This window comes from Myxocyprinus asiaticus, chromosome 38, assembly GCF_019703515.2.
Source record: "Myxocyprinus asiaticus isolate MX2 ecotype Aquarium Trade chromosome 38, UBuf_Myxa_2, whole genome shotgun sequence".
Classification (NCBI taxonomy): Eukaryota; Metazoa; Chordata; class Actinopteri; order Cypriniformes; family Catostomidae; genus Myxocyprinus; species Myxocyprinus asiaticus.
This window is the reverse complement of record NC_059381.1, coordinates 29840277-29864716: the sequence shown is the minus strand read 5'-3', so window position 1 is coordinate 29864716 and position 24440 is coordinate 29840277. Positions and strand designations below refer to the sequence as shown.

Below are 24440 nucleotides of genomic sequence, written 5' to 3'. Positions count from 1 at the left end.
GTGAATCAAAAAGCCTGCTGTCACGCTGCGCATACACGTAGCGAGCCCTCACGGGCGTGTCAGACTGGGTGTTAAAAACAATCGAGCATGGTTATACGATTCAGTTTGTACGCCAGCCACCTCGCCGGTGTTGTGCGCAGATATACACAGTCTCCTCACAAAAAACTTGATAGTGTCCCAGATTGCAAAACACACAGCAGGGTTTACAGCCATTATTTTCTTGTTCCGAAGAAAGACGGTGGGCTTCTGCCTATTTAAGATCTGAGACACTTCAATCGCACACTTGCAAAGCTCCCATTCAAAATTATAACTCAGAAACTGATCTTATCGCATATCCGTCCTCAGGACTGGTTGGCGTCAATAGATCTGAAGGACGTATACTTTCATGTACCAATTGCACTGTGTCACAGGTGATTTTTGAAATTCAGCGGTTGAAGAAAATGCATATTAATTCAAAGTCCTTCCTTTCGGTCTGTCTCTGGCTCCCAGAGATTCATGAAGTGTATCAATGCGGCACTTGCCCCATTCAAAATGAATGGTGTGTGTGTATTTTGAATTACCTCGACAATTGGCTATTACTAGCCCAATGAGAGGCACTTTTGAACAAACGCAGAGACTTACTGCTTTGCCATTTGAAAAATCTTGGTCTGAATGTCAGCTGGGTGAAAATAACACTTTTCCCCAGCCGGCAAAGCTCCGTTTTAGGGGTTCATCTTGACTATGTGATACTATGTATCACGAACGAGCGCATACAGACCATTCTTCTGTGTCTTAGTTCAAACTGGGGAAAACATTGCTAAAGAAGTCATTTCAGAGAATGCTGGGTTTTATTGCGGCAGCTTCCGCAGTCATACCATTAGGTCTGTTACACATGAGACCTCTCCAGTACTGGCTCAAGCGGCATGTTCCACATCGTACCTGGAGCCTCGTGCACATGCGCATTATGGTGACTCGCTGCTGTCTGGCTGCTCTAGCACCATGGACAGCGCTGGCCTTCTACCAACAGGGTGTTATGCTGGGTCAAATTTTCAGTAGAAAAGTGGCAACAACAGGTGCATCCAACACAAGTTGGGGCACGGTGTGCGATGGACGGCGACTTTTGGCACCTGGACAGGTGCGAAACTGCCATGACACATCAACTGCCAAGAACTACTGGCTGTCTTTCTAGCTTTGAGAGCTTTTCATACTGATATCGTGAATCACCACTTTCTGATTCGTCCGGAACACACAATAGAAATGGCATACATAAATCGCCAGGGCAGACTCCGATTGCCACAATTAATGAGCATGACACAATGCCTCCTCCAATGGAGATGGCGTCATCTCCTCTCATTGTGTGCCACACATGTCCCAGGCCATCTGAATTTAGAAGTGGATCTGTTGTCACATCAGGGAGTATTATCAGGGGAATGGAGACTTCATCCTCAAACAGTGATGAGGATTTGGGAAATATTCAGCAAAGTGGAAGTCGACCTATTCGCCTCCATGGAGAACGGCCACTGTCCCCTCTTGTACTCCATGTCCCAAGCCCCGCTGGGCATGGACATGCTGGCTCACAAATGGCCGGCAAAACACAAGCATGTGTTTCCCCCGGTACGCCTCCTTCATTCTGATATCAGCAAAGTCCGAGAGGACATGGAAACAGTTCTGTTAATTGTGCCTAAATGGCCCAATCAGTCTTGGTTTCAGTATGATAGAAATACTAGACGGCCCTCCATGGGAAATACAATTGAGGAGACACCTTCTCTCTCAAGCACAAGGCATGATTTAGCATCCCCAGCCAGAGCTGTGGAACCCACATGTGTGGCCCCTGAACGGAGCACACTGGACGAGCCAGAATTGCCTCAGTCGATGATGAATACCATTTTACAGGCTAGAGCACCGTCCACGAGACGCCTGTATGCACTTAAATGGCATGTGTTTGCAAATTGGTGCTCTACACGTGGTAAAGCCCCAGTGAATTGCCCTATAGCTGAGATTTTGACATCCCTTTAAGAGTGGCTGGACGCTGGTCTTACCCCATCAACACTCAAGGTTTACATAGCGACTATCTCAGCATACCATGGCCTGGAGGCTGGCTCTTCATTAGGCAAACATAATCTAGTCATTCCTTAGGGGAGCGAGGCATTTGAACCTCCCTCACCCTGCTATGGTGCCGACTTGGGACTTGAATCTGGTGCTGAAGGCACTCACAATCTCCCTGTTTGAGCCACTGGAATCTGTTGAGCTGCGGGTGCTTTCCTTAAAGACCACACTCCTATTGGTTTTGGCCTCATTTAAACGGGTGGGTGACATGCAGGCACTGTCAACTGAGCTCATGCCTGGAGTTTGGTCCAGATCTGTTAAAAGCCACCATTAAACCTAGAAAAGGCTACGTGCCTAAATTTTTATCAATGCCCTTCAGGCTCAGGTGGTCCATTTGCAAGCCTCCTTTCCCCCACCATTTAATTCAGATGAAGAGCAATCTATGCAAATGTTGCATACATATGTTGAGCACACCCATCAGTTTAGGCTGTCGGATAAGCTCTTTATTTGTTATGGAGGACAGACAAAACGAATGTCCGTCTCCAAACAAAAGCTCTCTCACTGGATCGTTGATGCGATCGCCCTCGCTTACGAATCACAGGGCATTAATTGCCCTATTGGTGTCAAAGAGAATTTGAAGCACTGCATTCTTCTAATAAGCAAATATTCTCCAGCAAAGGAAAATTTTGAGCACCCACTGTCGGCCATTTTATTTAAGCTGTTCAGTGTCTTACTTTCCCCACAGTGTAATGCCAATTAGACTTACTAAAGACAACTGTGAGCTTATTTTATGCAACAGGCTTTCTATTGTGTCTTTAGCTAGTCAGACTAATTGTTAGACGAAGTCTATGTTAATGACTGTTTATGCAACCAGTCCCAGAGCTATAAAGAGAGCAATAATATTGCAGTTTGCTATTTTAAATGGTCTTGCATGCATTTAGTTTTTAAAGACAATGCAACTGGAAATCAGAAATGTAAATCTTTAAAATGATTGCCAAATGTGAAGTACCTACAGATTTTTTAATGGCATTTATCACCAATTACAGTCATTCTGCCAACACCTTTCCAGTATTTATGTGCTATACTTAATAGTGTTGACATTTTGGCCAATCTGTGAAAAAAAAGAAAAAGGAAATGAACCACAATTTTTTTTGGTCTCTCTTAGTGAGGGCAGTGTGGTTGTACACTTTGAACTTCTCTTCAGTGGTGTTGTGCATTTAAACACAGCTCAGGAACAGTTAGTAGAGTGTTTGGAGCAGGGTGAAGCTGGATCTGATGAAGGACTCGTGATTGACACCAGCAGTGTGCAGGTCACAGGTAACATCATCAATAGTGATTGTAGATGTCTGTAGATTTCTCTAAAACGGATTTTGTCTTAGGATCAGAATGGTAGTCTAAGACATAATATTTGTGAACTGATTAGTTTATTTACATATATAATATAATTTTCTAATATGTGCCTTCAGATAAAGAAACTATAACACAGAGACCATCTACAACAAAACCAGGTGAATTATGTTTTATAATGTAATGATACATTGGAAGTTGCTTTGGATGAATTAGCAGAAGTTAACAAATAATATTTGTTCCATTAAATGTTATATATATATATTATTTTTTTTTATATCTACTGTATGTTAGCCAGCGAGACAAGTTTGGTGACAAGTTTATTGCAGAATTTGATATTCAATAAATCAACAACAATGTTTATTACGTCACAGAAATTCACGTTTAAGTTTACAAAGCATTAGAACTTATTTACGTGCCCAACGAATGTAAAATTTAGTGACAATGTCAGCGGGCCATTCTTATTGTTGAGCCCCGTTTTGGTTAAAAAGCAATGTTCCTTTACTTGTCTAGATTGATAATAGTTGTGCATCTTTAATCAGCCACTACAGTGAAGTGTCCAGAGGGACAGAAGGCATGTGCTGATGGCACAACATGTGTTCCTCAAACTCAGTTCTGTGATGGAATACAAAACTGTCCAGATGGCTCAGATGAGACTCAGAATGTATGTGGTAAGTACAGTGTTGAGTCACATGCTCTAACTTTTGACATTTTTGAACATTTATTGTATTTGAACACTGTTTTTTTAAGTTGACAGAAAATGTTTTGCCTTTATTTTGTTATGACGATTCATTTATGGATATAAATAGATAAACTTAAAGGAATATTCTGGGTTCAATACATGCTAAGCTCAATCGACAACATTTGAGGCATAATGTTGAATGTCAATGGGGCCAATTTTTGGAGGGCTTAAAGGCAGAAATGTGAAGCTTATAATTTTAAAAAAGCACTTACATTAATTCTTCTGTTAGAACACATGTATTATTTGAGCAGTAAAGTTGTTTAAATTGTAATTTTTATAGTCATATTAGGGTTTGTTGACATTATATCGTCATAGCAATAAAGTTGTAAAATTGGCTATAACTTTACACAGAAAAGGTAAGTAAGTGATATTATCACCTTAAAATCATGTTAACATGCATATTGTTTACATCTTGTGGCTATACTTTTGAAATAGTGAGTATTTTAACGTTTACAGATTGGCCCCATTCACTTCAATTATATGTGCCTCACTGTAACACAGATTTTTGGAGGGGCAAGACAAAATACATTTTTGCGGTAATCAATATTATGCCACAAATGCTGTCGATTGAGCTTAACTTGTATTGAATGCAAAATACTCCTTTAAAATAGAATTAAGTGCCGTACTCAAGGGTGCAGTGGTGACAATTCATGTACAATATTGCCTCTTCCAGGGTTCGAACCTGCAACTTTAAAGTTAAAGATCTAATAGCTCTTTACCTTATCCTATAGCACATTATCTCTGTGGAGATAAACAACATCATGCACATTAAAACTCCATAGATAAAGACGTAATGAAGGGTATATATCCCCCCAATATTCAGATCAGTAGTTGATCAGTATGGGTTAGTATGTCCTAAACGATGTCTTGTAGCATGTTAGCAAATCTTGAACCAAAGGAGCCAGTGTATTTCTAAAATTATAGATGTAAACAGGGGTGCAACTACACACATGCTGAGGGGTATGCAACATCAATGTTGGCGTCCCCACCAAATACACACACATACACACACACACACACACACACACACACATATGTTGGTAGACATAATGATTTTTATACTGTACGAACTATAGATTCTATCCCCTAACCCTCCCCTAAACCTAACCTTCACAAAAAAAATCTGCATTTTACATAAAAAAAAAAAAAAAACATCGTTTAATATGTTTTTTAAGCGATTTGAAGTATGGGGACACTAGAAACGACACGGATCTACCCGAACCAGAAACCTTGGATTAATAGCGATGTTCGCGCTGCATTTAATGCGCAGACCTCCGCTTTTAATTCTGGGAACATGGAGGAGCGTAAACAAGCCAGTTATGCCATCCGAAAAACTATCAGAGCAGAAAAACACCAGTACAAGAACAAGACTGAAGGACAGTTTAACACCACCAACTCTAGAAGCATGTGGCAGGGAATTAACATCATCACGGACTTTAAAGGGAATAAAAACTCCGCTGTGAACACCGCTGCCTCTTTCCCAGACGAGCTAAATACTTTTGCGAGAGAGCTCTCGCGGCCGAAGCTAAAGAGGTTAGTTCACTCTCCGTCTCTGTAGCGGATGTAACCCGATCCTTCCGACGGGTGAATATCCATAAAGCCGCGGGTCCAGACGGCATTCTGGGCCGTGTCATCAGAGCGTAAGCGAACCAACTGGCTGGTGTTTTTACGGACATTTTCAACCTTTCCCTCTCTTTGTCTGTAGTCCCCACATGCTTTAAAACATCCACCATTGTGCCTGTACCAAAGCAATCCAAAATCACTTGCTTAAATGACTGGCGTCCTGTTGCTCTGACCCCCATCATCAGCAAATGCTTTGAGAGACTAATCAGAGATTACATTTGCTCTGTGCTGCCTCCCTCACTGGACCATTGCAGTTTGCTTACCGCAACAACTGTCCCACTGATGATGCCATTCCATCTACACTACACACTGCTCTCTCCCACCTGGAAAAAAGGAACACTTATGTGAGAATGCTGTTTGTAGACTACAGCTCAGCATTGAACACCATAGTACCCTCCAAGCTTTATATGAAACTCCGGGCTCTGGGCTTAAACAGCTCGCTGTGCAGCTGGATCCTGGACTGTGCAGCTGGATCACTGACCCTCAACACTGGAGCCCCACAGGGCTGTATTCCCTGTACACACATGACTGTGTGGCAACACACAGCTCCAATGCCATCATTAAGTTTGCTGATGATACGACGGTGGTAGGTCTGATCACTGACAATGATGAAACAGCCTACAGAGAGGAGGTGCACACTCTGACACGCAGGTGTCAGGAGCACAACCTCTCCCTCAATGTCAGCAAGACAAAGGAGCTTGTGGTGGACTTCAGGAGGAGAGAAAGAGAACACAGCCCCATCACCATCAATGGAGCACCAGTGGAGAGAGTAAGCAGCTTCAAGTTACTCGGTGTCCACATCACTGAGGAACTCACATGGTCTGTCCACACTGAGGCCGTTGTGAAGAAGGCTCATCAGCGCCTCTTCTTCCTGAGACGACTGAGGAAGTTTGGAATGAACCGCCACATCCTCACATGGTTCTACACCAGCACTGTAGAGAGCATCCTGTCTGGCTGCATCTCCGCCTGGTACGGCAATAGCACCGCCCACAACCGCAAAGCCCTGCAAAGTGTGGTGTGAACTGCCAGACACATCATCGGACGTGAGCTTCCCTCCCTCCAGGACATCTGTACCAGGCGGTGTGTGAAAAAAGGCTCGGAGGATCATCAGAGACTCCAGCCACCCAAACCACGGGCTGCTCTCACTGCTACCATCAGGCAGGTGGAATCGCAGCATCAGGACCTGCACCAGCTGACTTCATGACAGCTTCTTCCCCCAAGCAATCAGACTTTTTAACTCTTGATCTTTCACGATCAATATACATCAGCACTGCACTTTATTAATCTCATAATCTTATTATCTCACACTGGACTGTCATAAATTATATTCTCTCTTAACAACACACTGGCAACTGACTATCAACCGACAGGCTGAATGTCAATACAGTACAACACAACCTACTGTACATTTTATATATACTATATATACTATTTTTTATTGTATAATGTGTATTCTGTATTGTGTGTATTGTATACTGTACATTGTATGTTATTATTTGTATATTGTGTTGTGTGTAATTATGTGTATATTAGATTTTAAATTGTGTTGTGTAAATCTGATGTTTATTGTAAATTGGTATATGTCTTATCACTGTCATGACTGCTATGTTGCTCGGAACTGCACCCAAGAATTTCACACACTATTGCAGTTGTGTATATGGTTGTGTGACAATAAAAGTGATTTGATTTTGATTTTAATAGTGACGGATTACATGTAATCTGGATTATGTAATCAGATTACAAAAATCACAAGATTACAAGAACTTGTAATCGAATTAAATTACATTTTAAAATACTCATAATCTGACTACAGTTACTTTTTTATAGATTACATGTTTATATATTAACAAGGCAATGGCTGTAAATTGTTAATAATTACTGATCATTTTCATATCAATATCATCATATTCTTACCCCGAGGCGCAATAGTCTAATAGATGAACATTTTAAGCATGAGGTCCTTTTTACATTACAACAGTAAGATATGCATATCAGCTAAGGAATAGGTAATGTACTGTTAATAAGCAGTAAGGGTTAAAAGTACATAAGTGTGTCAGAAATTTGAGCTGTTAGCTTTGACCTAGCAATGTCATTGCTGTTGATTTCAGGTTCATTACTGTTTGTTCATGTAATGATTTTATTGTTTTATGCACTTAAAATTAAATAGATATGGTTTTTTTTAAAAAAAACAATTATTTCTTACTACCTCACCAATGGCATGCAGCTCACACATTGAACTTAATTGCTTCAAAGTATTTAGTGGATGCCATCTCTAAGGGTCCTCTCCACAGGGTACACAACAGTTCAAAGAATGGAATACATTTCTTCCTCTATGTACTTTAATGTTAAAATGATTATCCTACTCAAATGCATGTGACATAAAATAAAATAGATTTAGGTTGAAAGTAATCCAAATGTAATCTAAATGGAATCAGATTAATTTACCCCAAAAATATAATCTATGAGATTACGTTACTGATTGCATTTTTTTGTCATGTACTTTGTAATCAGTGCCTGATTACAATTCACAAACAATCTGCCCAGCACTGGCCATATGTACATCTCGGCAACGTTAAATGTCTGTTAACTTCAAGCCTTTGTTCTAGATTTTCAGTGATAAAGTGATAAAATAAGACTACCAAACTCTCTTTATCCACTTGGGCATTGTTTTCTTCATTTTATTGCACTGTTTTTCATTTTCAATCTTACGTTTTCTGTTCTGCACAGCAAGCTAGAACATATTCCCCCTCTGACCATTTTTGTCATGTGATAGTCAGAGCAATGTTGGTAGATAGAGGGTGATTGGTAGCTATGAAGGTACCTCTTGATAAAATAAAATAAATAAAAATGCATATTTGAACCCATTTAAAATGCTAAGCAAATTTTAAGTTAAATACAATTTAATCAAATAAAAGTTAAATTAAATACATTCATTATTGTTTAAAATTGTGCTTTTGGTTATTTGTAAGGTATTAAAGAAGATTTAAAAAGTATGGTTTTGGCGCCCTATTGTGCGGCGCCCGTATGTGTTGCGTATGTTGCATACCCCATTTTTGCGCCCCTGGATGTACATTATATGTCCTTTATGCTCCACAGCAACAGTGTGTGATGGACAGTTTCTTCTGCTTGGTCTGACTGGATCCTTCCACTCTAAAAACTTCCCCCTGGATTATGACAGTAACACAGCCTGCCGCTGGATCATACGGTACTATGGTGCTTCAAACTATTTCGTTATTCAGAAACAAATAATCTGAGATGTCCCTGCCTTACACAGTTTTTCATTTCATCCACAGAGTGAACGAAGGCTTAGCCATAAAAATTGCTTTTCATAGTTTCTATACGGAGGAAGATATTGATGTTCTGGACCTGTATGAGGGCACTGGACCTACGAAAAAATTAACATGCAAGTTCAATGATAAACACTATTGCCCGTAATTTTCAAAGAGATTTCTGGTTGTGAATTTTGACTTTTTAAAAATCTGTAAATCTGTGAATATTTTCTCTCTTAGACTCTCTCTCAGGCACATCACCTGGAAACATCTGGCTTCTATCTCATGAGGCCACTGTTGAATTTTATGCAGACTTCATCAACAACTTTCAAGGCTTCAATGCTAGTTACAGGGCAGAAAAAATCAGTCAACTTTCTAGTGGGTATTATCAGTTGCAACATCCCGCAACCCCCCCACCCCCACCCATAGACCCGGCCATGTGTTCAAATGTATTAAAATTAATTTTAAGATCTAATAATTTGCTATTGTGTTGATTGAAGTATATGTTCTTTGTCAGATGAAGACAAGATAAACTGTACATTTGAAGAGGACTTCTGTCTATGGAGGCAAGAACAGGAGGATGATGGCGACTGGTTAAGAGTACGAGGCTCTACTCTTCCACCCGACACTGGCCCAAGCTTTGATCACACAATGGGCAACCAATCAGGTGCCATTCAGTAATCCAACTTCTGTAAACAAAAAAGATTCAACAAATGTAGGACTTTGAAATCTAGCAATTTGCATATAATTACATAAAATTGTGCATTCTATTTTCAATAGTTTTAGCAATAGTTTTTGTTAATATTGGTATCTGTATCGGCCAAAGAAATTTCATATTGGTGCATCCCTAATACACTGTATATACTATATATATATATATATATATATATATATATATATATATATATATATATAATATATATATAAAATGTAATATTATACTATAAACCAAAACAGTCAATTAATTGATTTACTGTTTAATTACTTTAAAATGATTCAAAATGTTTTTGCTTATACATACATGATACATCTGACATTGATTTTTCATCTCATAGGGTACTACATTGTGACACCTCGGAGCCCTGGAAGCTGGGATAAGACATTCCGTATCTACAGTGTCCCTCTGGCTCCTGTAAATGAATCTATCTGTCTACGATTCTGGTTAGTTTTTCATGGTACTTATTTTCAGGCCATTATTCATTAAATCCTTGTACTTACTTTTTAATCAAAAGTACTTTTTGGAAACATTTGTTATTTGTGCACATTTTTTTCAAAATGAGTCACAAGAGTGTCTGCCAACTTTTTCCATCTGGGTTCCGAAGTATTTTTCCCATTCATTTTTTCCATAGACTTGTAATAAAATCCTTCATAAAAGAGTGGTAAGCAATGAACCAAACCAACCAGTTCCGAGGTGAATCACAACAATACATACTTTGATTTGAAGCAAAAAAAGTATTTGAAAATTGTAAAAAAAAGACAAAAGTATAAGACTGTGTACTTACCTTCTTTTACATGCGATAGGAGAAAGGTGCCTCTGGTTGTTCCTTGCAGTGTACCCAACCTTACAGGTTCCAGATGGTTAGGGGTGCGTCTCAATCAGTTCCCTAGATCAGTAGTCAGGGCACTGATCAGTGAGTCGGCCATTTTTAGGGCTCATTAGCAAAAATCATTCCGGTGCACTGAAATGTTCGCTCCCTAAAAAATCCCACAATGCACCGTTAAAACCAGAGAGCATCGTTGCTCACCATGTTCCCTTAACGGAAATGTCGCCATGTCTTCTGAAGTCTCTCAAGTGGTTAGATGACGAGCACAAGTGTCAAACTATGAAGTCCAAGCCTTATTTTCTCTTTAAAAGAGATATTGTTTGTAATGTCTTTCATTCATAATTACCATGAAAGTGAAACAATCTTTTAAATACTTGAGTTGTTAAAAGTAGGTTTAAAATACACTCCTATATATTTTCATTTCTTTATTTATGCCATTTATCTGTTATAATAACACTGTATGTTTGAATATCTCCAAGGAAAATGAATGATAGTGTCATTTATACAGCGATGGTGTTGATTAATAACAGCTGTGCTTGAATGCGTGAGCTCGTTAACGTGTCGCAGGTGATGGAGTCATAAGTGTCCCAGTGTTCACTGGATCAGTACCCTTACCAGTGCCCGTATTCATGTTCACAATATACTGACTCATGACATACAGTAGGGAGCTAAGGAGCTGATTGAGACACAGGGAATGATTAGGGTGGGGGTGGGGTAAAGGCATCTGCTGCCTCTCAGGAACAAACTGAGGCTCCTTTGTACAATGGGCTCTTTTACAAGGGCATGAACTACAATCCCATGAAGCAATGCGAATGACGTAATTGAATAAAAACTTTGAAAATATATAAAACTGTTGATTTTAGGTTGTTGATTATAAGTTTACCTCAAAATATCCCAATATATACAAATATATATGTAGACTGAGGGTTTAGGCTGATTGTATCATTCACAGTGTGTCATGGAAGTGGGTGGTCACTGCTGGACTTTTTTTGGCGGGCTTTGTTGGCCACAGTTCTCTGATTGGTAGAGCTCTCTTCAGGATCATGGGTAGTGTAGTTGTTCACCAGGAATTCCACTATTAAACACAATTTGTGTGTTGAAATAACATGGAGAGATGGCTTCAACAAAGGCATATTCTATCGATGAACAACCTAGGAGCTCATGATAGGTGTGTCTTTAAAGGTTTATAAGTTATCACTGAAAATCAGTTTGCTTTGGAAAAAATGTAATGAGATTTGTACTTCCGGAACTAGACTGTTACGCTCTATAGGATACAAAGTAGGGCCTGAAGCTCTTTAAAATAAAGTAAAAAAAAAAAAAGAATTTTTTTAAACAAATGTTCAATGAAAGAAGTTCTTAATATTTAGGAAATGTAGATCATTGCCCTCAGGAAGTCAAACTAAAAATCATATGAGCTTTTTATTTTACATTCATTTCACATGAGATTTGCATTTTATTTCAACCCTGTTGCCAAAATTTGTGTTGAAATGTATTTCTAAATAGAGTTTAAATCCATAATTCATTTGATTTTGTTATTTTCTAGCAACAAACATTAAAAAAACAACATCATATCTATAAAAAAAATCTAACATTCAAAAAATTCTACTTTTCATGCTGTTAACATTATGTTAGATAATAGTTTTAGTTCTAAAAAAAAAAGAATTTGTGGCTCTAATGCTTTTAAATAAGTCATGGGACACCAAAGTGTGCCGTGTTCATGGAAAGTGCCACAAATGTAAACTGAAATGGGCAACGATGATATTATGCCTATATTAGAGCTCTGTCAAGTAGGCTACATGACATTAGCTCACCTGTAAGCATTTGATGAGTGTGTCTGTGCTCTTTAAGGTATCATATGTTTGGGGAAGAGGTTTGGCGTTTAGCGGTCCTGGTGGAGGAAGGGTCAGCATCCACTCTCCTCTTCTGGAAAGAAGGGAACTATGGGGACAACTGGAACTATGGCCAAGTCACACTAAACTACACAACAGATGCTGTGGTCAGTTCAAATACAATTCTACTGGCTTAAAGTTCAAAACCTTTAAGTAACGATTTACACTGTTAAAATTGAAGAATCATTGATGATTAGAACATTTTTGTTTGTCTCTCAGGTAATCTTTGAAGCGCAGAAGAAGGCGGGCTTTCTGAATGATATTGCTCTGGATGACATCAGTATAGTGCCTGGCTCTTGTTCGGATGGCCTCCCTGACCCAACACTGGTCCCCCCACCCATCACTCTCCCTCCCATTCCAAGTAAGGCAAGATGTAATTTACAGATTAACAAATGTATGTAAGATTGTTTTGGTATGTCATTTTTATTTGAGTAAAGTAGTTTCTTTTTAAAGTTAATGAAATTTAACTTCAAGCAACATGATGACTAAAAATAATTGGGCATATTTCCTTTTTTATATATTCAGTTCCTTAATCAGTATCCAAATTCCCAAAATACACAGTAAGAACTGTCCTGGCCTTTTCTATAATTTATTTTATATTTTGTATTAATGCTCATTTTGTAATAATGTCATAAATGTCACAGTAAGCTCAGTCAAGCACCAGATACAATATACAAATAATTTCAAGTTAATAACAGTTCAGATGACACCCTTGACAAAATTGGCAGATTTAGCGAACATTAACCCACAAGTCAACATTACAACTTACAAGTTAAATAATAACCGTTATCATATGAAGAGGATTGTGCTATTTTTTTTCTTTAGTTTCTGCAATGACTATTGTTTCTTTGACATAACAGCTGATTGTGGGGGACCCTTTGACCTTTATGAATCAAATTCAACATTCAGCTCTCCAAATTACCCCAATGGCTATGGGAATGATGCATCGTGTAAGTACTACATTCTAATAGTAAGATGCTGTCAGCTTGGGTCTTAAACATTAGGAAATTCTGAACAATTTATTGAAAGATTCTAATAGTGAAAGGGGAAATTACACCTTTGCCTTGTCTTTAGGTATGTGGACTTTACATGCTATGGAAGGACAGACTATCCAGTTGCATTTCCAAGATGTTGCTTTGGAAGCATCTACTGACATATTGGAAGTTCGAGATGGAGTGGAGCCCTATTCAGAGTTGTTAGGTAAGTCTGCTTGGAATGGGCACAAACATTTACATTTCTTAAAGATGCCAAAGGGAGAGAAAGAGAACAAAAAATGGCAGTTAATGGTTTGGCTATTATTTTGTTCAGTGTTCAGAGTAACGCATGTTTTCATCCTCAAAGGTGTCCTAACTGGGGATCGTTCTTTTCCGGACCTTTTCTCCAAAACCTCTCAGATGAATGTCATGCTCTTCACTGACTCATCGAGGAATGACAAAGGCTTTCTAGCCAACTTCAGCACAGGTCTTCACCTGGGTCAACCAGGTATGTTTTCTGCTATTCATGAAATGCCACAGTATGGGAACATGGAGACAGTCTGCTATTATAAGTTCAAAAATTCAATCAATTTGTAGATCCATGTCCGACTGGGCAGTTTCAGTGCAGCACAGGAGTGTGTGTGTCCATCGCCAGTGTGTGTGACGGGGAAGAAAACTGCTCTGATGGCTCAGATGAAGCTGACTGTGGTAAATTGTCAGGTTAAAGCAATAAAACAGTAAATATTTTACTCACCCTCATATCGTTCCAAACCTTTATGACTTCTCATTTGGAAGACAAATATGTTTTAATAAATGTCACGGTCCATCTTTTCAATTCAGTGGAAATGGATAGTGCTTCATTTTAAAACTTTAAAAAGACTGGATGTCAAATTGAAATGGACGTCAAAATTTTCCTGAAGAATTACTTGTTTGGCATTGTTTTTACCTTTACCTATAGTATGCCTACATGATGCATGAATGTTATGGACTACAATATTATTATACTTTTTAAGCTTTAAAGTGAGGCACTATCCACTGACATTGTGTTAAAAAGACGGACCAGAACATTTATTAAATCATCTCCTTTTGTATTCCGCATAAGAATGAAAGTCACATGGGTTTGGAGCGACATGAGGGTTAGTAAATGATTACAGATTTTTATTTTTATTTTTGGGTGAACTATTCCTTTAAACAAGTTTATAGCATGATATGGGTTTCTACCAAACAAACATATGGCTTACAGCCATTTTAATCAAATTGTGCTGTTGACATAGGCCCTGTTGTATTTTAGTGCATATAATAAAACATAATCTCACTGGAGCCGAACGACTGAGACTTCAGGTCCAGAATAACCTTTACACGGTGTGTGCTCAGAACTGGACATCTCAGCTATCTGACTTCTTTTGCCACTACTTGGGCTACAGGTAAGCATTCACCTCGTAGACTAGTTTAGTCCGTCATACTAAAGTAATGAAAGGATGATGAAAAGTTTAATGTCACATTTGTTGATTTATCTAGATCAGGAAATGCCTCATTCTCTAACGCTATGGATGGAGATGCTCCCTTTACTACTGTAGCTCTAAATGCCAATGGCATGTTGGATTTGAAGCCCAGGTAAATTACAGTTTAATAGCAGTAGATATAAATATTCACAAATGTTGTTGACATATCAGATATATTGAAAATATCTGTAGCTACCACAGACAATTGGGTAACACTCTACAATAAGGTTCCACTCATTAACGTTAGTTAATGCATTAGGTATCATGAACTATCAATGAATAATATATGTTTACAGCATTTATTAATCTTTGTTAATGTTAGTTAATAAAAATACAATTGTTTATTGTTAGTTCATGTTAGTTCATAGTGCATTAACTTATGTTAACAAATACAACTTTTGATTAAATGTATTACTATATGTTGAAATAAACATTAATCAAGATTAATAAATGCTGTAAAAATATTATTCATTGTTAGTTCATGTTAACGTCATGGTTACTGGTGTAACCTCCGTTCCCTGATGGAGGGAACGAGATGTTGGTGTCGATGTAGTGACACTAGGGGTCACTCTTGGGAGCCTTTTTGATAAAAGGCCAATGAAAATTGGCGAGTGGTATTTGCATGCCACTCCCCCGAACATACGGGTATAAAAGGAGCTGGTATGCAACCACTCATTCAGGTTTTCCGCTGAGGAGCCGATATAAGGTCCGGCCATTTCAGAGGGTAGTTCAGCGTTGTGGCAGGAGAGACCAACGTCTCGTTCCCTCCATCAGGGAATGGAGGTTACACCAGTAACCATGACGTTTCCTATCTGTCATTCACTCGACGTTGGTGTCGATGTAGTGACACTAGGGGTCCCTATACAAAACGCCACAAGGCTGAACTGTGTTACGTGAACTGGCGGTGTGTGGTGGGCAGACTTGCTGTGTGCCTCATAGCCAGCACACCAGGTCGACACGTAACCTCCCCCAACACAGTTATGAGTGTCGAACGGCCCTTTTTGGGGACAAGTCGACTACCCAAAGATAGAGACAGGCTTAACCCAGTTGTGGCCTCTTTCCTCTTCTCTTTTTCCACTCCCTAAAAAAGAAGGGGGATTATCCGACTGGGCCGCCAGGACTAGTCGGGGGCTGTCCCTCCCAAGGGGAGGACACTGTGGAGACCACACCTCGCCCCAAGAGAGGGGGGGATATTTAAGTGGAAGAATACATCACATGGTCTTTCCAACCATGTGGAGAGCCTTCAAGGTAGATCCTGCCCAATGGGGGAGGAGTTACTACAACATGGAGACTGGGGCAGAGGGGCTCTGCCCAAGGAAGACGCAGTTTGCCAGCAGGGAAATGAATTAGCGGAAGATATAGATCGCATGGGGTTAGCCTTACAGGGAACCGCCACATGTGGAGCACCTACCCCAGAACCGGGCTCTTAGTTAGTGCGTGGACTGGGCCGGCAGCGAGTCTCTCCGAAAACTCGACTGCCACAGGGCTTGGAGGAAGTCAACCAGGGAACAACTTTTGTGAACACTACTGGGAATTAACAGTGCACGTCTTCAGCTCAAAAGGAGGTGGAAGGCGCTATGTGCAAGCGATACACCCGGCCGGCTATCCCGGGCTTATCCGCTTGTGTTGCGTGCCACTACTTGGGACGAAACCGGTTCCACCCGGAGGTTGTAGAACCTTGCAAAGGTGTTGGGTGTTGCCCAGCCCGCTGCTCTGCAAATGTCTGTTAGAGAGGCACCTCTGGCCAGGGCCCAAGAAGCCGCTACACCACGGGTAGAATGGGCTCGTAGCCCTACAGGGGGCGGCATGTTTTGGGCGAGATATGCCATAGTTATGGCGTCAATGAGCCAGTGGGCGATCCTCTGCTTGGAGACAGCGCTTCCTTTCCACTGTGCACCAAAAGCAGACAAAGAGCTGCTCAGAGATTCTAAAGCTCTGCGTGCAATCCAAATAGATGCGTAAAGCACGCACCGGACACAGCGACGACAGGGCTGGGTCTGCCTCCTCCTGAGGCAGCACTTGCAGGTTCACCACCTAGTCCCTAAAGGGGTGGTGGGAACCTTGGGCACATAGCCCGGTCAGGGTCTCAAGATCACGTGATAGTAACCTAGACCGAACTCCAGGCACGTTTCGCTGACAGAGAACGCTTGCAGGTCACCTACCCTCTTGATGGAAGTGAGCGCAGTCAGGAGGGCAGTCTTCAAGGAGAGTGCCTTAAGCTCGGCTGACTGCAAAGGCTCAAAGGGGGCTCTCTGTAGACCCTGAGAACTACAGAGGTCTGCTTAGGGAACGAGGCGCGGCCTGGAGGGATTCAGCCTCCTGGTGCCTCTTAGGAACCTGATGATCAGATCATGCTTCCTTAAGGACTTACCGTCAACTGCGTCGTGGTGTGCTGCTATGGCAGCAATGTACACCTTCAAGGTGGAAGGGGACAGCCTCCCTTCCAAACTCTCCTGCAGGATGGAAAGCACTGATCTGACTGCACATCTCTGGGGGTCTTCCTGACGGGAAGAACACCACTTAGTGAACAGACGCCACTTAAAAGGCATACAGGCACCTCGTAGAGGGAGCCCTAGCCTGAGTGAACGTGTCTACCATCGCAGGTGGGAGACAGCTTAGGTCTTCCGCGTCCCGTCCAGGAGCCAGACATGGAGATTCCAGAGGTCTGGGCGCGGGTGCCGGATGGTGCCCCTTCCCTGAGAAAGAAGGTCCTTCCTCAGGGGAATTTGCCCCGGGGGAGCTGTCACGAGGAGCGTGAGGTCCGAGCACCATGTCTGGGCGGGCCAGTAGGGTGCTTACCAGGACGACCTTCTCCTCGTCCTCCCTGACCTTGCACAGGGTCTGTGCAAGCAGGCTCACTGGGGGAAAATGCATATTTGCGAATGCCAGGGGACCAGCTGTGTGCCAGCGCGTCTATGCCGAGGAAGGCCTCGGTCAGGGCGTACCAGAGCAGGCAGTGGGGAGGATTCTTGGGAGGTGAACAGGTGCACCTGTGCCTGTCGAATCGACTCCAAATCAGCTGGACCACTTGAAGGTGGAGTCTCCACTCTCCCTTGAGGGTAACCTGTTGTGACGGCGTGTCCACCGAAGTGTTGAGGTTGCCTGGGATGTGAGTGGCTTGCAGCGACTTGAGGTGCTGCTGACTCTGTTGGAGGAGACGGCGGGCGAGTTGTGACATACAGTGGGAGCGCAGACTGCCTTGGCGGTTGACATATGCTACCACTGCCATGCTGTCTGTCCGAACTAGCACGTGCTTGCCCTGGATCAACGGCCGGAACCTCCGCAGGGCGAGCAGAATTGCCAGTAACTCGAGGCAGTTGATGTGCCAACACAGCCGCGGACCCATCCAGAGGCCGGCGGCTGCGTGCCCGTTGCCAACAGCGCCCCAGCCCGTTTTGGAGGCATCTGTCGTGACCACGACGCGCCTGGAGACCAGTTCTAGGGGAACACCTGCTTGTAGAAATGAGAGGTCGGTCCAAGGGCTGAAAAGACGGTGACAGACTGACGTAATGGCCACGCGGTGTGTCCCGTGGCGCCATGCCTGTCTCGGGACTCGAGTCTGGAGCCAGTGCTGAAGTGGCCTCATATGCATCAACCCGAGCGGGGTGGCCACCGCCGAGGATGCCATATGCCCCAGGAGCCTCTGAAAAAGTTTCAGTGGAACCGCTGTTTTCTGTTTGAACACCTTCAAACAGGCCAGCACTGACTGGGCGCGCTCGTTCATAAGGCGCGCCATCAAGGAGACTGAGTCCAACTCCAAACCGAGAAAAGAGATGCTCTGAACTGGGAGGAGCTTGCTCTTTTCCCAGTTGACCTGAAGCCCTAGTCGGCTAAGGTGTGAGAGCACCAGGTCCCTGTGTGCGCATAACACGTCTCGAGAGTGAGCTAAGATTAGCCAGTCGTCGAGATAGTTGAGAATGCGAATGCCCACCTCCCTTAACGGGGCAAGGGCAGCCTCTGCGATCTTCATAAAGACGCGAGGAGACAGGGACAGGCCGAAAGGGAGGACTTTGTACCGATATGCCTGACCCTTGAACGCGTACCGCAGGAAGGGTCTGTGTTGAGGAAGGATCGAGACGTGAAAGTACACATCCTAGAATGCGTCTTTGCGTCAGCATCTTGAACGGGAGTCTGTGTAAAGCCCGGTTCAGTACTCGCAGGTCCAAGATTGGCCGCAACCCACCGCCTTTTTTCGGTACAATGAAGTAGGGGCTGTAAAACCCTTTCTTCGTCTCGGCTGGAGGAACAGGTTCTATCGTGTCCTTCCGTAGGAGGGTAGCGATCTCCATGCAAGGTAGCAGCGTTTTCGTCTTTCACCAAGGTGAAGTGGACACCGCTGAACCTGGGCGGATGCCCAGCGAAGTGAATCGTGCGGTCCGGACCAGCCCTTGTGACGGATTGGAAGGCGCAAGCCATGCGTCCAAGTTCCGCGCAAGGGGGACCAAAGGGACAACGTCATCGGATGTACTGGCAGGTGGGGCCTCGCGGCGGGGCGGAGCTCGAGGTGCCACACCACGTCGTGGCTGTGCTGAGTCTGAGGACATCGAAGCACTTACCTGGCTCCTTGTGACCACCCCCGGAACAGCCTGGGATGGGGGAGGAAGAGGCCTGTCCTCGTGACCGTGGAGACTGTCACATAGGGGGCGGATTTGTGCCACAGCTGGGTGCCCAGGGTGGGAGACCACCGCTGGAGCGCCAACCTGCCAAATGGAGTGGTTTGCCTTTCACGAGTTCTGGGCGGCTGCGAGATGGGTGGCGTCTGCTTCCTGCGGTGGGCTCCACGCCGGGGCCAGGCCGAAGGGGCGGGCTGCGGCGGAGCCAGTGCAGTCACCGCAGGGGGACACCCTTGGCGATGAGTAGATGGGGTGCGGGATCTTGAGCAGCGCCGGGGCAGGATATGCCAGCTAGCATCCATCTACTGCTCTACCATCGAGAACTGCTGGGCAAAGTCCTCGACGGTGTCGCCGAATAGGCCCGCCTGGGAAATGGGGGCAGCAAGGAATCGTGTCTTGTTGGCCTCACCCATCTCGACCAGGTTGAGCCAAAGGTGGCGCTCCTGGACCACTAGTGTGGCCATCGTCCGCCCGAGAGACCGCGGCGTGACCTCCGTCGCTTGGAGAGCGAGGTCGGTCGCCGAGCGCAGTTCCTGCATCAATCCCGGGGCGGAACTACCCTCGTGCAGTTCCTTTAGCGCCTTGGCGGACTTGCAGGAGAGCCATGGCGTGCAGGGCGGAGGCGGCTTGTCCAGTGGCACTGTAGGCCTTGGCCGTCAGAGACGACGTAAACCTACAGGCCTTGGACGGGGGCTTTGGGCACCCGCGCCAGGTGGCGGCGCTCTGCGGGCATAGGTGCACCGCGAGCGCCTTTATCCACTGGGGAATTGCCAAATAACCCTTGGCCGCCCCACCATCGAGGGTAGTGAGAGCGGGGAAGCTGAAAAGATCGGGACCGGGCAGTAAAAATTGCCTCCCGCGACCTTGTCAGCTCTTCATGCACTTCCGGAAAGAAAGGAACGGGGCAGGGCGTGGCTTTGAGCGGTGCCGCGAGCCCAGGAACCAATCACCGAGCCGCGAGGGTTCAGGGAAGAGCGGTGAAATCCACTCTATTTGACGCTCGCAGCTGCCCGGGAAAGCATGTCGTCATCTCCGCGTCAGCCTGTGACTGGGCGATCGACCCTGAAGGGAGGAGCCCAGCTGAGGCTTCTGACTGGACGAGCCCGCTCTCCGATGCTGCGCTCGAGAGCTCATCACTTTCGCAGGCTCCGAATAAGAGGTCGAACTCGCCGTGAGACGAGCCGGCGGACTCACCCGGAAGCCTGGGGAATGGGAGGTCCGCGGGGGGATACCCAGCGGAGGCGGTCCCATTGGGGTCCCCAAATCGTCCCCAGTGCTAGCCGCGCTAGCCTCAAACCCGTGGGTAAAAGGACCGAGGCGGGAGCCTCTGGGGTGGCTCGCTTTCTTACGAAGGCGAGCCGCGACCGCAACATTGCCATGGACATATTCTCGCAATGAGAACATGACCATCCACGAACGCTGTCTCCGCGTGAGCAGTGCCCAGACACGAAAGACAGTGATCGTGACCGTTAGAAGGCGAGAGATAACGAGCACAACCAGGAATAACACACAATCGGAAAAGCATCTTTAAAAAGATGTGTCTTTAAAAAGACGTTCCGTGCGTGCGCTCTTTTAGAGAAATATATACTCTTTTAGAGGGGAAAAATGCTCTTTCAGAAAACATACTCTCTAGTTTTTCTGCCGAAGCTCCCAGGGGCATTCTCTGCATTGCACAAGTGCATAGTGGGGAGAAGCCGCTGAAATGCGCTGTCAGATCCAGCAGAGGTGAATGAACAGTAATATTCAGCTCAGTGAGCATGACCGTTCGGCTCCGAAGAGAAAATCTGAATGAGTGGTTGCATACCAGCTCCTTTTATATCCGTATGTTCGGGGGAGTGGCATGCAATTACCACACGCCAATTTTCATTGGCCTTTTATCAAAGACCAGAGGTGTCTCGGGCTCCCAAGAGTGACCCCTAGTGTCACTACATCGACACCAACGTCGAGTGAGTGACAGATAGGGAACTAATGTTAACTAATGTAAACAAATAGAACCTTGTTGTAAAGTGTTACCGAAAATTGTTATTAAAATGTATACTATAAAAAATACATACATACATAAAAGGATTCTTGTAACAATGTTCAAATATGAAATAATTTTAAAAATTTGGAAATTATATTTACGTGAAGACACAGAAATATATAACAAAAACTTCTGCATGTAAATAGAAGGGGATCCTATAACATCTTTATTTCAAATCCTTTTGTGTGTTTTTTTCACAGTGACAAATGTCTCAGTGAGAAGATTACATCACTACACTGTAACAACCATCGTAAGTTTAAAATCAGAGTCCTCATTAAAAATTAAACATTAAAGTTTTGTTGTTTGTTTGTTTTTGTTTACATTACGCCATGTGTTGTAGCATGTGGTTTCCGTAAGGTGCCCTTAAAAAATGAGACAAACAAGGACAAAGAGATGGGACAGATAGCAGGCAAGGTGGTGGGAGGACAGGATGCCCAGGAAGGGGCGTGGCCATGGATTGTGTCTCTGCGATGGCAGGGTCGTCACGTCTGCGGGGCCTCATTGATTGACAGGGAATGGTTGGTTACAGCTGCTCACTGTGTTTTTGGGTGAGTGCTGCTCAGTATTCTCAATAGACTGCTTTCACTGTAATTATATTTTAGACAATAAGGAATAAAATAAAGAAAATGCAGTGAGACTAAATGTTAATGTTTTGATCCTATAGAATGAATGTGTACCTGTCAAACTGGGCAGCTGTTTTGGGTCTTCACACTCAGTTTGGGACTGATGACTCTGAGAGACAAGTCCATTCGGTAGATCAGATTATTATGAACAAGCGCTATAACAGGAGGACAAAGGAATCTGACATTGCCCTAATTCATTTACAGACACCAGCCAACTTCACAAGTACGTAATTAGAAATTAAATCTTACAGGAAATGGGTACTACCAAGGAAGTGTCTGCCAAACATTTAAAACATATTAATGGATTATTATCTTCCAGACTACATTCAGCCCATTTGCCTACCAGATTCTGGAGAACAGTTTGGAGTAGGGAGGAAGTGCTTTATTGCTGGTTGGGGAAAATTGGCTGAAGATGGTCAGATACACATTTGTGCATTCTCATTTACTTTATCTAACTTTAATTCTAAACATTAAACATTATGCTGATATTTTTGTATGGTTGTGTATGGAGACACTTTTTTAGTGTGTGTGTTTGTGTGTTGTGATCCTCAGGCTCAGTAGCTAATGTGTTACAGCAGGCTGTTTTGCCCCTTTTAAACAACACACAGTGTCAAAAATGGCTGCCTGAATACAACATTACAGAGCGGATGGTGTGTGCAGGATATGCTGAAGGTGGAGTGGACTCCTGTCAGGTGTGTACATTTTGACAAACTGCGCCCACTAGTGTCGCTGCAGTGGTGTGGGGTGTTACGTCGGTGAGAATGTGCTTTTTTTGTGCGGGCAACCTGGGTTCGATTCTGCCTATTGTCCCCCTTTTTCCCATCCTGTTTCCTGTCTCCACACTTAATATTTCCTTTAATACAACTTAACAAAATCTAATATATATATGATACAAAAAAACAAAACAAAACACACATATTCAATATATACATTATATACAGTGTATATATATATATATATATATATATATATATATATATATATATAATGTATATACATGTATATTGAATATGTGATTTGTTTAGTATCATATATACAGTATTGTTTTCAGATTCTCTCTCTCTCTCTCTCTCTCTCTCTCTCTCTCTCTATATATATATATATAAATTATTATCACATGTATATAACATTCTTATAACAGTGAATACATGTCTTTTTTGTTAATTTTGATGATAAGATTAGTCTGATAACAAACAAATTATTTTTCTGATTAAATGGCAATGATCTGAGATTCTTTCGTTGTATATTCTTATACTAAAAATAGATGTCTTTATAAAGGGTAATTTGTTTGTAAAAAATAAAATAAAAAATATGACTGTATTGTCTTATTTTGTGTCATAAATAACAGGGGGATTCTGGAGGTCCACTGATGTGTGAAGAGGACGATCATTGGGTTCTTGTGGGAGTGACATCTTTTGGGAAAGGCTGTGGACAACCTCAGCGGCCTGGAGTGTATACTCGTGTCAGTCAGTTTGTTGACTGGGTGGTAGAAACACGACGTCTCTACTCAGACTGGAAGGGATACAATTATTCTGTATAAAAAGATGTCTTGAATTGATTGTTTTGTTGATGTCTATGGGCTTCTGGAAATTTGAGGCCTGACATAGCAAGTGTCATGTTTTCTAAACTACCTGTCCTGAGTAATTGCCATTTACGTGATTTGTGCATTGTATTGTAAGTTGCTGTTTAAAACTTCAATGTGAATGATGACGAAGGAATGTCTTTGTGTCTTTGTATGTGATATAGTGTTCAGTTATATTTACTTGAATTTGAAACAATATTTGTTTTGCTACAGTTAATTATTTAACAATGTATAATGAATAAAGACTTGCTTGTAATTCTTGTAATGTTTGAGAACTTTTTCAGTTGTGTAGTAGCTCAGCTTGTAAAAAGGTGAGTTTATATCTATGAAAAAACGACAGGTGAAACAGTACACTTATTTCTTATGCTATTCATGAGATATTTGATATTTTATCAAATAAAAATTCAAAACACATGTGACTCTCATAAAGCCTGTCAAGAAAATTGGGTTAAATATTTGCATAAAGAAAATAAAGCCTGTGTGTAGTATTATTTTGTTTTACATTGTAATTTTCATGACATTTTAGCACATTCGCCACACATCACAAATAATATATTAGTTAAATAAGTCTTTATACATAGTAGTATTTGCCATACCACATTTAATTGATGCTGATTTGAATCAAAATCTTTGCGTACGGTCTTATGAAGGAGAAAGATGCAGCCAATAAAATGATGAACATAT

General features: G+C 42.6%; 1 protein-coding gene across 1 annotated transcript in view; it reads left to right on the top strand.

Moving 5' to 3' along the window:
* The window catches only part of LOC127429025 (enteropeptidase-like), a 30571-nt gene extending 6410 nt beyond the window's left edge, over nt 1–24161 (top strand). Inside the window, exons 4-25 of the mRNA XM_051677756.1 lie at nt 3191–3342; nt 3492–3533; nt 3915–4043; nt 8834–8942; nt 9031–9140; nt 9247–9384; nt 9524–9673; nt 10062–10167; nt 12399–12546; nt 12659–12800; nt 13300–13389; nt 13514–13639; nt 13781–13921; nt 14011–14121; nt 14705–14837; nt 14932–15027; nt 21752–21801; nt 21892–22099; nt 22216–22397; nt 22494–22589; nt 22727–22866; nt 23523–24161. Of these exons, the coding sequence (XP_051533716.1) occupies nt 3191–3342; nt 3492–3533; nt 3915–4043; nt 8834–8942; nt 9031–9140; nt 9247–9384; nt 9524–9673; nt 10062–10167; nt 12399–12546; nt 12659–12800; nt 13300–13389; nt 13514–13639; nt 13781–13921; nt 14011–14121; nt 14705–14837; nt 14932–15027; nt 21752–21801; nt 21892–22099; nt 22216–22397; nt 22494–22589; nt 22727–22866; nt 23523–23714 (2791 nt within the window). The 3' untranslated portion in view covers nt 23715–24161. The remainder of the gene's footprint in view (nt 1–3190; nt 3343–3491; nt 3534–3914; nt 4044–8833; nt 8943–9030; nt 9141–9246; nt 9385–9523; nt 9674–10061; nt 10168–12398; nt 12547–12658; nt 12801–13299; nt 13390–13513; nt 13640–13780; nt 13922–14010; nt 14122–14704; nt 14838–14931; nt 15028–21751; nt 21802–21891; nt 22100–22215; nt 22398–22493; nt 22590–22726; nt 22867–23522) is intronic.
* Nucleotides 24162–24440: the final 279 nt, after the last annotated feature.